At 40.9% G+C, this 13,407-nt stretch overlaps 1 protein-coding gene across 1 annotated transcript; it reads left to right on the forward strand.

Moving 5' to 3' along the window:
• Positions 1-1,881: 1,881 nt before the first annotated feature.
• Positions 1,882-12,469, forward strand: PSMA4 (proteasome 20S subunit alpha 4). Its single transcript, XM_044980918.1, has 9 exons — positions 1,882-2,281; positions 2,958-2,986; positions 3,450-3,492; positions 5,631-5,793; positions 7,302-7,379; positions 9,283-9,371; positions 10,496-10,626; positions 10,859-10,982; positions 12,081-12,469. Exons 2-9 carry the CDS (start codon positions 2,984-2,986, stop codon positions 12,233-12,235), a joined length of 786 nt encoding a protein of 261 aa, XP_044836853.1. The 5' UTR covers positions 1,882-2,281; positions 2,958-2,983; the 3' UTR covers positions 12,236-12,469.
• Positions 12,470-13,407: the final 938 nt, after the last annotated feature.

Genomic DNA, 13,407 nt, shown 5'->3' on the forward strand with positions numbered 1-13,407 from the left:
TGGGTTACCTAGGGAGGTGGTGGAATCTCCATCCTTAGAGGTTTTTAAGGACGGCTCGACAGAGCCTTGGCTGGGATGATTTAGTTGGTGTTGGTCCTGCTTTGAGCAGTGGTTGGTCTAGAAGATGACCTCCTAAAATCTCTTCCAACCCTAATCTTCTATGATACTCTCTAAATCTAGCCAAAGGCCATTGAAATCAATGGAAATATTCCCCTAAATTTCAGTGAACTTTGAATCTAGTTCTTAATCATACTTGTCCATCTTTGCCTGATCTCATGAAGTGTATTTTCAGATAAATTCCCCATGTTTAATTTTGGCACAATACACAAAATTTATTTTACCCTTTTAATCTTTGCCAGTTGAGATTTTATTTCATATGGACTTTTTTACAATGTCTGTTGGAGAATTCAAATGTACTGCAAGGACACAGCAGTAATTCCACCTGGATACACCCGAAACTAAGTGGTATCAACGTGCCAGTCCTTCACACTAATACTGTGGTTGCTGGCATAACCTTTCTGAACATAAGAACAGCCACACTGGGTCAGACAAAAGGTCCCTCTAGCCCAGCATCCTGTTTTCCAACAGTGGCCAATGCCAGGTGCCCCAGAGGGAATAGACAGAACAGGTAATCATCAAGCAATCCATCCCATCACCCATTCCCAGCTTCTTGCAACAGAGGCTAGGAACACCTTCCCTGCGCATCCTGGCTAATAGCCATTGATGGGCCTATCCTCCATGAACTTCTCTAATTCTTTTTTGAACCCTGTTATAAAAGGTAATAATTGGAGATATACCAATCTCCTAGAACTGGAAGGGACCTCAAAAGGTCATCGAGTCCAGCCCCCTGCCTTCACTAGCAGGACCAATTTTTGCCCCAGATCCCTAAGTGGCCCCCTCAAGGATTGAACTCACAACCCTGGGTTTAGCAGGCCAATGCTCAAACCACTGAGTTATAGTCTTGGCCTTCACAACATCCTCTGACAAAGAGTTCCACAGGTTGTCTGTGTGTTGTGTGAAAAAATATTTCCTTTTGTTTTAAACCTGTTGCCTATTAATTTCATTTAGTGCCCCCAGTTCTTGTGTTACGAGTAAATAACAGTTCCTTATTGATTTTCGAAATACCAGTCATGACTTTATAGACCTCTATCATACCCCCCACCTTAGTCATCTCTTTTCCAAGCTGAAAAGTCCCTGTCTTATTGATCTCTTCTCCTATGGCAGCCTTTCCATACCCCTAATAATTTTTGTTGCCCTTTTCTGAACCTTCTCCAATTCCAATATATCTTGCGATGGGGTGGTCCCATCTGCCTGCGGTATTCAAGATGTGGGCATACCGGGAATTTATATAGAGGCAATATGATATTTTCTGTCTTATTATCTATCCCTTTCCTAATGATACCCAACATTCTGTTCACTTTTTTGACTGCTGCTGCACATTGAGCGGATATTTTCAGAGAACTATCCACAATGACGTCAAAATCTCTTTCAGCTAACTTAGGCTCCCTCATTTTATATGTATAGTTGGGATTATGTTTTCCAACGTGCATTACTTTACATTTATCAACACTGAATTTCATCTGCCATTTTGTTGCCCAGTCACCCAGTTTTGAGAGTTGCTTTTGCAGCTCGTCGCCGTCTGCCTGGGACGTAACTATCTTGAATAGTTTTGTATCAGCTGCAAATTTTGCGACTTCGCTGTTTACCCCTTTTCCCCAGATCATTTATGACTCTATTGACCATGACTGCGCCCAGGTCAGACCCCTGGGGGACACGCTAGTTCTCTCGCCAGTCTGGTTACTGAAGAAGCGTTGAGGAGCCTGCAGTGCCCTGGCGCCAGGCCGAGCAGATTCAGGGCCTCCCCAGGGCTGGCGCGTTCTCAGCGACAAGGGGGTTGGGAGGCGGTGCTGGAGCTGTTGGCACGAGGGACGCGTTGAAGGGGCTGGAGCCCAGCCGTTGCCGGTGTGACCGCGCTCCCTGCTCCAGCTCGGAGGCGCCTGGCCACGGGAGCTGCTCGTAGAGCGCAAGCGAGAGGCCCGGGCTAGGAGCGGAGCGATCCCCCGCCAGACAGCGAGCTCTGCCCCGGACGCGCAGCCGCCCGCCTCGTCCCCAGCAGCGCCTTGCTGAGCCGGGACTCGGGAGTGCCCCGGCCCGTGGGCCAGGACATGCTAGCGCGCGTGCGCGGCGGCCATTTTGGCAAGCGGTGAGGGGTTGAGTCAGTGGCCGGTGGCAGGACAGTCTCTTCCCGGTGGACGGGCCCCTCAGTGCACCTAGCGCGGCGGTGAGTGCGGGGCGGCCGCCCGAGGGGTGGGACAGGGCCGGGCCCGAGGAGAGTAGCAACCCCCGGTGTGAACTGGGAGGCGGTGGGGCCTTCCCGTGCTGCGGGGGGAGGGGGATGACTCTGCAGTGCAGCCGCCTGCGAACTGGGCCGGGGGAACCCCATAGCCTCTCACGGGACGGTGGTTGTCCCCGGCCCCTCTCGGTAGGTCGGGGCGTAAGGGGGCTGGGCTGGGCAGGGGATAGTGTCTTGTCTGTCCCCAGATTTCTCTCTCTGGGAATATGGACTTTGCAGGGAGAATGAGGGGCAGAAACCTGCCCCAGCCTCAACACTTGCCCAGTAGGTACAGGCACTGATCTGCTTCGTTACAACGATCTCTACTTTGAGATAAGGCATTAAAAGGGATCGTTTTTATCAGGTTTACTTACCACCTGTCGAGGTGATTCCCACGACCCCCTTTTAATTACCTCATCACTGAGATTCATGTCTATTAAAAACTTAACTGCAACATTTTAAAAGACCCTTCTATTAGAATAATAAAGAAATGGAGGTTCTGTTATTGAGAGCTAATTACTGTAATTAGTACTTTTGTACATCATTTTTCAATGTCTAAGTGAGAAATATATGTAGTTATGTTCTACAAACCTATTCTTTGTAGTGACTGTTGTTTTTTTTACAGTGTACCAACAACAGTGTACAAGCAAAATGGTGAGTTACTATGCATGAAATAGAGACCTTTTTGTGCCTGAGTTCAGCAGTATCATTAAGCTCTCTGCAGCTCAATGACTTTAAAGAACAGAGGCCCCAGTCTTGAAAATACTTATACACATGCTTAACTTTACCCACCTTAAATTGGGATTTTTTACCTAAATTAAGCATGTGCAGAAGTGTTTACAGCATTAGTTGTAAAGCTTTGTGAGGAAGACAATGATTGGGGTAGGGATAAGAGGAAAAAGCGTTGAGTAAATGTAAATTGAGCACTCGTCCCTTGACTAGAAACAAAAGGTAACATACAATAATGGCAACAAAACTACCTGTAATGCTATACGTCTCACCGATATTAAACTGAAATCACTGTTACTGCTGAACATGATTTACAATATTACTGAATAAAGTTTCTTCTGTTTAAAGGGGAAAAAATAACAAGAGTTCTGTTATGTTTTTGTTACAGTCTCGAAGATATGATTCTAGAACTACTATATTTTCTCCAGAAGGTATTGTTCTGTAAATGGGAACCACATGACCAATCAACTTCTCTCCTTATGCCTCCCCAAAAAGATTAAATGGCAACTGAAATATGTAGAAGTCTTGAGTGTTGACAATTTGCCTGAGTTCATTTGTGACACAGAAATCAGATCTTCACATTAAGAGGAACACCCCAAACTATAAGGGAGTTCATGGCCATAGTGGAGATATGCTTTTAATTTTAATGCAAATTGAGATAATTTTAAGAAATAAAGTATAAAAGTTCCTCTATCTAATTGAGATCTGCATCTTTACATTTCTTTTTGAAGGCTCTCCAGCTTAATTTATATATGGTTCTTGCCTGTTCCATTGGCAGTGAATTACGTGCTCGTGCCCAGAGGGGCTGACTGCCACCACCCTTTTGGTAGTAAGTTTGGGTGTGTTTTTTCTGTCCAGTATTGGGCAAAATTCAGTCAGATTTTGCAGTAAACTTTGTCAGCCAGGGGGTTGCTTGTGCCAGCCTTGATACACCCCCAGTTTCCAGAAAGACAACCGCATTCATCCTTATAACTCCGGAAACAATGCACAAAAGTGTGAATTGGAAAACCATAAGAATTTTCATGTAGGAACAGATCCAAAGGTTTATCTACTCAGTATCCTGTTTCCTTTTGTCAACAGTGTTTAATGCTGAATGCATCAGGGGAAGGTGTTAACCTTCCAAAATTCAAACCATTGTTCAGTACTATCCTAGGCAGTGGAATGACAAGGAAAACATTTCCCGGCTATTGGCTAAGCCCTGGCACATGAGTATTAATAGCCCATACAATAGTATGCTACCTAGTGTAACATTTGATGCTACTTATTCATAGAAGTGTCTAAAACTCCTTTTTGAATCTTGAAAAATCCATAGTTTTTGTCTCTGTTTCTGCTTCAGTTAGTTTTGTAGATCAGAGTTTCTCAACCCTTTTCTTTCTGAGGCCCCCCACATCATAGTATAAAAACTCCAGAGCCCAGTGGGGAGAGGAGAGGATTCGGGGGGGTGGGGAATCAAGCCAGCTCTTAGCGGAGTCCGGGGAGGGAGCGCCACATCCACCCCTAACTCTCCTCAGCAGGCCACCCGCCTGTCTGGATTGCGGGGGAAGAGGGATGAGGAGGGAGGTGCAACCAAAAATTATAACTCAGAGGTCGAGGCTCAGCTCAAAAAGTTTGAAAACCACTCATGGTGCAGGGAGGTGGTAGCTGGGGCTGTGTGCGGGCAGAGGGGTAGCTCGGTGCAGGGAGTGGGGGTAGCTAGTGGCTGTGTGCTGGCAGGGGAATAGCTCAGGGTGCAGAGAGGAGGGTAGCTAGGGGCTGTGTGCCGGGAGGCCTCCCTTGCGGTCTCTGTTCCCTGAGGGCTCTGCCAGCCATGAAACCAGGTCCCCTCGCCCAGGCGGCTCTTACCAGCTGTGTGAGCAAAGGGGGCTGGGAGCTGAGGAGCAGCTTCAACCACCTGCACTAGCAGCAGCAGGAGATGAAGGAATGATGCAGCTGCCTGCTCCATGGCACCAGCCAGAGCATCAGCTGTCCCACACTGCCTGGCTCTGGCTTCCCACCTCTTACCTGGCTGGGAGAGAGGGGTGGAGCTGCCCCAGGACTGCCCTGCTCTTGCACTCTAGTTTCAGGGATGCAGCACCCCTGTGTCCTCCCAACTCTGCCCATGGGCTCAGGGCTTCTGCCCCTCTGGAATTCAGCCCTGCTGCTCCAGGCATCAGCCCTTTTGGGGGTGCTGAGGATTGGGATTTCAACCCCGCAGTTCCTGGCTTCAGCCCTGCGGGAGCTGCTGGGGCTCAGGCTCTGGGTTTTATTTGCGGGGCCCCGTGGACCCCCTGAAAGGGTTCGTGGACCCCCAATGGAGAACCACTGTTGTAGATAACTTGCATTTAAAATTCTCTGCAAGGGCAAGGCTTTTTTCTATCTGAACCTGCCACTGTGTGTGTTCATTGGATTTATTACTTGATTCTGACCAATTAACTTGACAAACCTAGGACCTGATCCTGTGATGTGATGACTTCAGTGAGAGTTAGTTAAGTTGAGCACCTCGCACAACATACTAAGCATAACACCTTGTAGGATTGACCCTCTTCAGAGTTAAATGGTTGAATTTACCAACTTAAACCTCTTTTTCTAGGTCGCTTGTATCAAGTTGAATATGCTATGGAAGCAATTGGACATGCAGGCACTTGCCTGGGAATTTTAGCAAATGATGGTGTATTGTTAGCAGCAGAACGGCGCAACATCCACAAGCTTCTTGATGAAGTCTTTTTTTCAGAGAAAATATACAAGCTTAATGAGTAAGTTGAGATGTTGGTGAAATATGTTCGCTGCTGTTATAATTGCTAATAGGGTATTTAATTACCTCTGTCATTCAAACAACCTGAGGAGTTTTGAGTTCTTGAATGAAATTATTTTATCTGTGTTAACTTTAACAGATCTCAAAAATTATGGTTATAGCAAAATCTTTCTTTTCTAGACAGAATAACCCATATGTTAAAGCTAATATGGGAATGTTGCTTGTAATCGGAGCTGGTATTTCCCAATACGGGGTGCTATCACTGCATTAGCATTTATGTGATAACGCTCTGCTCTCTGATTTCCTCATTTCTCCTAATTTTCAGATTTACTCGTGAACAAATTTACCCGTTGCTTCTATTGCTGATAGGTTTTCATATTTCAGTGATGTGCACTCTGTTACGTACATTACCTTCCACTTCCTGTTTTTCTTCATGTGCTCTCTGTTCTGATTTAAAACTGAACAATTCTGCACATTATTTCTGCAATAACATTGATCCCTGTCTTGTTCAAATGTTATCTTTAGTTTGTATAGGCTCTAAGTCACGTTTCAAATCATGCATTTGTTTTGTCTTTCGTATTTTCTGTGGATATGAGTAAAGCATGCATTAATATTCTGTGACATAACTGTAATAGAGGTGATCCATATCTCCATTCTCAATCTTTTTTTTCTAATTATTCAGATTTTTGTTACCAGTGTTATCAACAAGAATCATACTGTGGATTGTTTTCCACTCTGCCCAATAAAGGTCTGGATACTCATGTTCACTGGAGTTCTGCTTGGTGCACGTGAGGCATAAGTGACTTTGCCCTCTTTCCCTCTTCCCTTTCTGCCCCGATCCTGGGGGCAGCCAGGGGCTTATTTAGCAGGGGGAAAGAACTGGGTTATTCAGGAATCGTGTTACCTACAATTAAAGGAGTGATTACTTGTGTCTGCTCCTACTTTTTTTTCCTCTACATTCACTACCTGGATTATTTTTCTACTTATGTATTAGATCCTGTCTGCTTCAGCAGCGGATATTTTATAGCCATCTCAAATTCAGCAGGAGAAACACTAAATTTAAGCTGCTTGGCACAGTTAAGGATATGCAATACTCTTTGCTAAAAAATAAATACAGCTAAGAAAATTGTCATCTGTTCTCATCTGAATCAGTTGTTTCTCTCAAATAGTTTTTCCAGTAACAATTAACCAGTTTGTCAGTTGTGCACACAAAGAGATTGTAGAGGATATTCAATTAATAAGAATTTAAAGTTTTGTTTTAGTTGGTCATTGCACAATATGTTTGACCCGAATAAAAGGTTATGTCAGAATGTTACTGTGCTGTTATGGGAGTGGTTGCAACATGTATCTGACATAATGCAGTGGCAGGAGCTTATGGCCTTTTTTGTTTTACAGTGTGTGGGTTTCATCGTAGGTATGAAACTGTGTTCTTCCTCTGAAACATTGCATAATGATATAACTATTGCTCAGGAATTAACAACCCAGTGAACTTGTGTATTTATATTTCAGGGATATGGCTTGCAGTGTTGCAGGGATAACTTCAGATGCTAATGTTCTAACAAATGAACTGAGACTTATTGCACAAAGGTATGGTTATAGATATTTTTGTAGCTTTACTTAAGAGCTGTAACGTGTGACAATGAGGACTTAAGACTAACCCTGACTTCAAATTTAATCCTCCTAACAAGGAAAATGCTTCTCTTTTGTTCTCTGTATATGTATTAAAGTTTAATCAAACAAAAGGAATAAATGTTCTACATTTTTGCCCCTGACTAAATTAAGTTTTGCTTTTACTTTCATGTATGGTTGGCTCACGTGAACTAAAAGGAGTAGCTCTAAAAGATCTTTAACATTTACCAGAACCTAACCAGTGGTTTAATGAATACCTGGTACCAGTCAACAAATTTAACTTATGGATCTGCTTATTTTATAATACTTATTTACTATTCTGGTCCCACCGTATACATGTTATAAAATGTAATGCCTTGCATGTGAGCCTTTTTTTTTTTTGCGGGGGGGGGCTATATATATGGAGCATATACCCAACTTTAACACTATTCAGCTAATTAAATATACTAGCAGAAGATAAATTTGTTCAGTTTTAGATGATTTGACAAACCAGGCCAAGAAAATGGAGAATAACAATCTGTCAAACTGTGTTTTACATTATCTTATGTATTCCAGACAGCTCCAGTTTATAGCTGAATCTCTAGTCATTTAGAGCAATAAAGGAAACAGTATAGTTTCCCCGTTTGTTTACATTGCATAAAATAGATAACCAAAATGGTTGGATTACATCCACTAAGGATTTACCCTGTTCCAGTGAAATGCTAATCAATTTATTGATAATGTGTTAGAGGTAGTTCGTGTACTTACTTCAGAAATGTCCTTTTTTAAAAATTAAACACTTTTACGTACTGGATAGCAAGGTAAAGACCTAATAAACGTGTGCAGCTTCAAGGTTGTCTGATTCCTTAATTAAGGAATAATATATAATTACAGAAAGTGTTCTCAAATATAAATTTGGTTTCTTTTAAAGAAACATTTTATTTGCCATATCACCTCATGGAGTACAAAGCCATTCATATATTTTAAACTACGTTTGCATACTATCACCCAGACCTGTGAAAGGGTACACTTTCATTATACCTAAGGATCTGGTTCATTACTTTAATACATTTTTCTTAATTTATTATTATAGCTGTAGTCTTATAGTAAATTTACAGACGTTGTGATGGTAATGTCACAAGTAATAGAAGTTGTGTTGAAATTTAAAGTTACAGGCATGTATACTCTTTACTAAATTGCTAACCTCAGTCCTTTTTGGATAACTGATAACTCGTTATTCCATTCTTATAGCCATCCTTGTAAGATTCATGCTGCTTTCATTTTTTAATTTTTACAATACACCTGTCTTGCCAACATGTTTTCTCTCCTAATTTATCCTGCTCCAAAAAGATTGTTCCAGATTCATTGGTCTCTGTTCATGGGCTGTCATCAGGTAATATATTGAGCCCACTCACTCTTGTGACAAATGTACATCATTATGGAAAAATTCAAAGTGATGTGTTTTTTATTAAGTCTTGTGAAACAAGTTTGGCACACATTTTCTATTCGAAAGTTTGGTAATAAAGACATCAATGCCAGGGATCTTGTTCAGTGACTTGTTTTGTATTACCTTCTGCTCGTACTCATCCTTCCACTAGCTAATTTTACTTTTCATTCCCCTGTTGCAAAAAAGTACAGTTTCCATGGAGGTTACTATCACACCCTCATTGCAAATTGGCTGGTAAGAATTACTAAATAATAAGGAGGCCTAGTACTTTATGCTGTGGTACCAGCTGTGTGTGCGTTGGGATTTCCATTCTCATTCTGATAGAACTGTGAATCAAAATAATATCTTAAGCATTGCTGTGCTGAGCTCTGTACCTGAATTATGGAGCTGAAAAAACAAAAATATATTATTTTTTATATTTCTTTTGAATATTAGGTATCTATTGCAGTATCAAGAACCAATTCCTTGTGAGCAGTTGGTAACAGCACTATGTGATATCAAGCAAGCTTATACACAGTTTGGAGGTAATAAGGGGGAGGGATAGCTCAGTGGTTTGAGCATTGGCCTGCTAAACCCAGGATTGAGAGTTCAATCCTTGAGGGGGCCATTTAGGGATCTGGGGCAAAAATCTGTCTGGGGATTGGTCCTGCGTTGAGCAGGGGGTTGGACTAGATGACCTCCTGAGGTCCCTTCCAACCCTGTTAAATAAATGAAACATATTGGAAGTTTTAAATGTCTAAAGAATGATTTTATGAAGTTATTTACAATACTTAGTTACTGGCCTATAAAATTACTAAGCACAAATGACCCCTGAAAAGTTGCCAAAGGAATTAACTTTTGTTTCCAAATGATGGCATTGAAATGATGATGAATTTATAGATACTAAATTTGCTGGTATAGACACAGCCATTAATCACTGTTGAAAAGTTGGTGGCTGAGATGTAGGGCTTTTTGAGCACAGCGATGCCCTGAATCCCAACAGGAAGAAATTAGTTTTGTGTGTGTATTTATTTATTTATTAAATCTAGGACCCATATATTGTACCATTGTAACTATGGACTAGCAGCTGTGGCTAGGGGCATCAGTCTTCAAATACTTTTTTAAATTATTAGTGTGGATCAGACAACATGGTTCTGTGAATGTTAGATAACAATGTTATAGCCTAGGCAATGTTTCCAAATACACAGAACTGTGATGTTTCCACAAACACAACCAATAAAAGTGTTAAAACGCAGAAGACCCTAACTGGCTGATACACTACAAATATAATGGAGGTTGACTTGACCATTAATGTACTTTGGTTTCTGGAGCTCTTATACTAAAAAATTAAGGATGGTCATTGAAGATTTGTTTTAAGATACTAAGGTGGTAAATTCCAATTTGTTTACATGGAAATAAATTGCTGGTAGGGTAAGAGTTTGAAATAAGACTACAGCAGCATTCTTCCTCACATCTTAGAAGGAAACAATAAAAGGATTTATAGTAGAGCTTATCTAAAATACCAGAAGTACAGAGCAGTCTATTAAATCCTAGATCAGAGGAAAGGATTTAACATTTTCCTTGACTCTTTTTTTTTTTTTTTTAAAGCAGCGTTCGGGACCAATCTAGTTACTAAATTTAGATCATTAATACCCTTGTATTTTAACAGGAAAACGTCCTTTTGGTGTTTCATTGCTGTACATTGGCTGGGATAAGCATTATGGATTTCAGCTGTATCAGAGTGATCCTAGTGGAAACTATGGAGGATGGAAAGCCACATGCATTGGGAATAATAGTGCTGTAAGAGATTTTTTTCTTAATAAAACAAAATAAATGAATTTGTCCATGATAAACCATGTACTAACCGCAATTCCATATTCATTACTACTACAAGCAGAAATAGTTGTAAAACATTTCCTACAGGAATGTTAATGCCAGCAGTATTAATGATCTCTGACAACTGACACCAGAACTTTAAATTGCCTATATGCATTTCTTTGCATTAAATAAATCTCCATTCTTTGTCTGACAGGCAGCTGTGTCAATGTTAAAACAAGACTATAAAGAAGGAGCAATGACCTTGAAATCTGCACTTGCTTTAGCCATTAAAGTGCTAAACAAAACCATGGATGTTAGTAAACTCTCTGCAGAGAAAGGTAAGCAGTATTGCTCTCCCATATTTAAAGGTGAACCTGCTTTAACTCCTTGCTGCTGAAAAACCCAAACACTTGCTGTAAAAAGATTACAATAAACTGGATGTGTTTCAAACAATTGCTTTTTAGTCAAAAATAAGTCAGTGATAATGGAGTTTTAGAAAACAAACGAGTGTATTATATTGCCACACAGGATAGTTGTAGCCGTGTCAATCCCAGGATATTAGAGAGACAAGGTGGGAGAGGTAGTATCTTTTATTGGACCAACTTCTGTTGGTGAGAGAGGCAAGCTTTTGAGCTACACGGAGCACCATCTTGCCTCTCTCACCAACCGAAATTGGTCCCACCTTCTCTCTCTCTTATATTGCCACTCAGTTTCAGTGGACGATGGCCAGTTTTGCAGATGCAGGAATTACTAACTCTCAACCTTGAGCCTGCGAACAAGCACATGCTTAACTTTGTTTATATGAGCTGAGCCATCCCGGGGTTACGGTGAATCAGGGTGACCACTCTGGGCCCTGCGTTTTGGGAGGGCCATTTGCTTCGTGGCAGGAGGGGCGAGGAAGAGCCCGCCTACCAACCTCCTCCTCATCCTCCCAGTGCATTCGGCCCACTGGCAGGCCCCACTGATCAGCACTTCCCCCTCCCTCCCAGCGCCTACCACTGATCAGCTGTTTCCCAGTGTCTGAAGGTGCTGGGGGGGAGGGGAGAGGAGTGAAGGGCAGTGTGCTTGGGGGAAGGGGCAGAACTGCGTGGGGAAGGGGTGAGGAGAAGGGGTAGGTGGGGAGCACACACCCTCCCCACCTCCCAGCAGATAGAAACTTGGCGCCTATGTCCCGGGCCCTGCGTGCCCCTAGGGACAGCCCTGTATATTAGAGTAGTCCATTTATTTTTTTACTGCTCACATGAGTAAGTAACACATGTACAAAAGTGGTGACAGAATCAAGGCCTTAAGTTGAGATTTTCAAAGGAGACTGTTTTGAGTTTGGTGCCTAACTCCCTCAGGCTCCTTTGACAATCCTAACCATAAAAAACCTTGTCTATTAAATATTACTTATTTAAGGTAAAAGTAACAATGCAAATATTTTCTGTCTGTTTCAGTTGAAATTGCAACATTGACAAGGGAGAATGGAAAGACAACAATTAGAGTACTAAAGCAAAAAGAAGTGGAACAGTTGATAAAAAAACATGAGGAGGAAGAAGCAAAATCTGAGCGTGAAAAGAAAGAAAAAGAACAAAAAGAAAAAGATAAATAGAACTTGAAATCAAGCATTTTATAGATTATATAGGACCTGCTTCAATGAAAGATTTGGATTTCCACTTCATAAAAGCCTGCAAATCTGATACTTATTGAGCCAGGCCCTTAGTCATCATAAAATTTAATACTTGATTTACCACCTCTTGCATTGAATTACTATTACTTTAATTCTAGAATTCATTTATTTCTTACATCTTTTTGTTTTGTATTACAGAATAAAATGTAAAAAGAATAGCAATGGGTATTTTATTTCATCAGTAACATCTAAATACACTGATTTTTGACGGAAGTTAAATTATTTTAAATCAGTCTAGAGCCTATACTTGGCTACTTGGTAAATAACAGTTATGACACTACTGTGAAAAATAAAGACTTTCAGAAGTTTAGAACACCCTTACAGAACATTTCCTATTTAAAATTCTAATACTGAATGAAAGTATACTTGTCTCACAAGATTATCTATAATTTTTTGGCATATTAAGTTTTATAATATCCATTAAGGCTGCTCCACTAATATTCCTGTAAGCAGTAAGAGTGCTTCTAATTTGTAGTAAATACTGTTAGTTTAATATAACTTTCCAGAAAAGTATACACTTTCAAATAAACTAATTGCCAATGTTTAAATGGCTAAGATATCAAAATAAGCTATTTTCTCACAAGTAAGTAACATGACCCTCCCTAAGGAAGGTATTTTTATCTTAAAGATAGTTTACTTTTTCTTACATCTTTAAATCAACCACTTCCACTGAACTTAGGCTATTTGACTGGTTTTTGTATTCCAAGGGCATTAAACAGTTTCTTCTTGGTTTCATGCCCTAGCTTGATGCTACTGGCTTTTCTGACATTGCAGGGAAGGATTAAACCGCTCCCAACAGCTGTATCCATTTGCTTAAAAATTTATGAAAATACTTTAAAAATATCTCAATAAATCTAAATCAATGTGCAGTGCCCCTTTTTAATACTCCTCACTAAGTACTGACACTAGACATTTAAATTATTGGGTAAATTATTAGAGGTAAAAAAAACAAAAAAACAACCTAGCCCAAACTTAAAGTTCTACCCATTAAGTATGAAATAAAAATCCATATGGAAGAAATATACGTTGAAGTCCTACAACTTAGAAGAACTAACTTTTCATTCAATGCTAAAGGAGTTTCATCTAGGGTAAAC

Source organism: Mauremys mutica, chromosome 11 (genome assembly GCF_020497125.1).
Source record: "Mauremys mutica isolate MM-2020 ecotype Southern chromosome 11, ASM2049712v1, whole genome shotgun sequence".
In the NCBI taxonomy this organism is placed as follows: Eukaryota; Metazoa; Chordata; order Testudines; family Geoemydidae; genus Mauremys; species Mauremys mutica.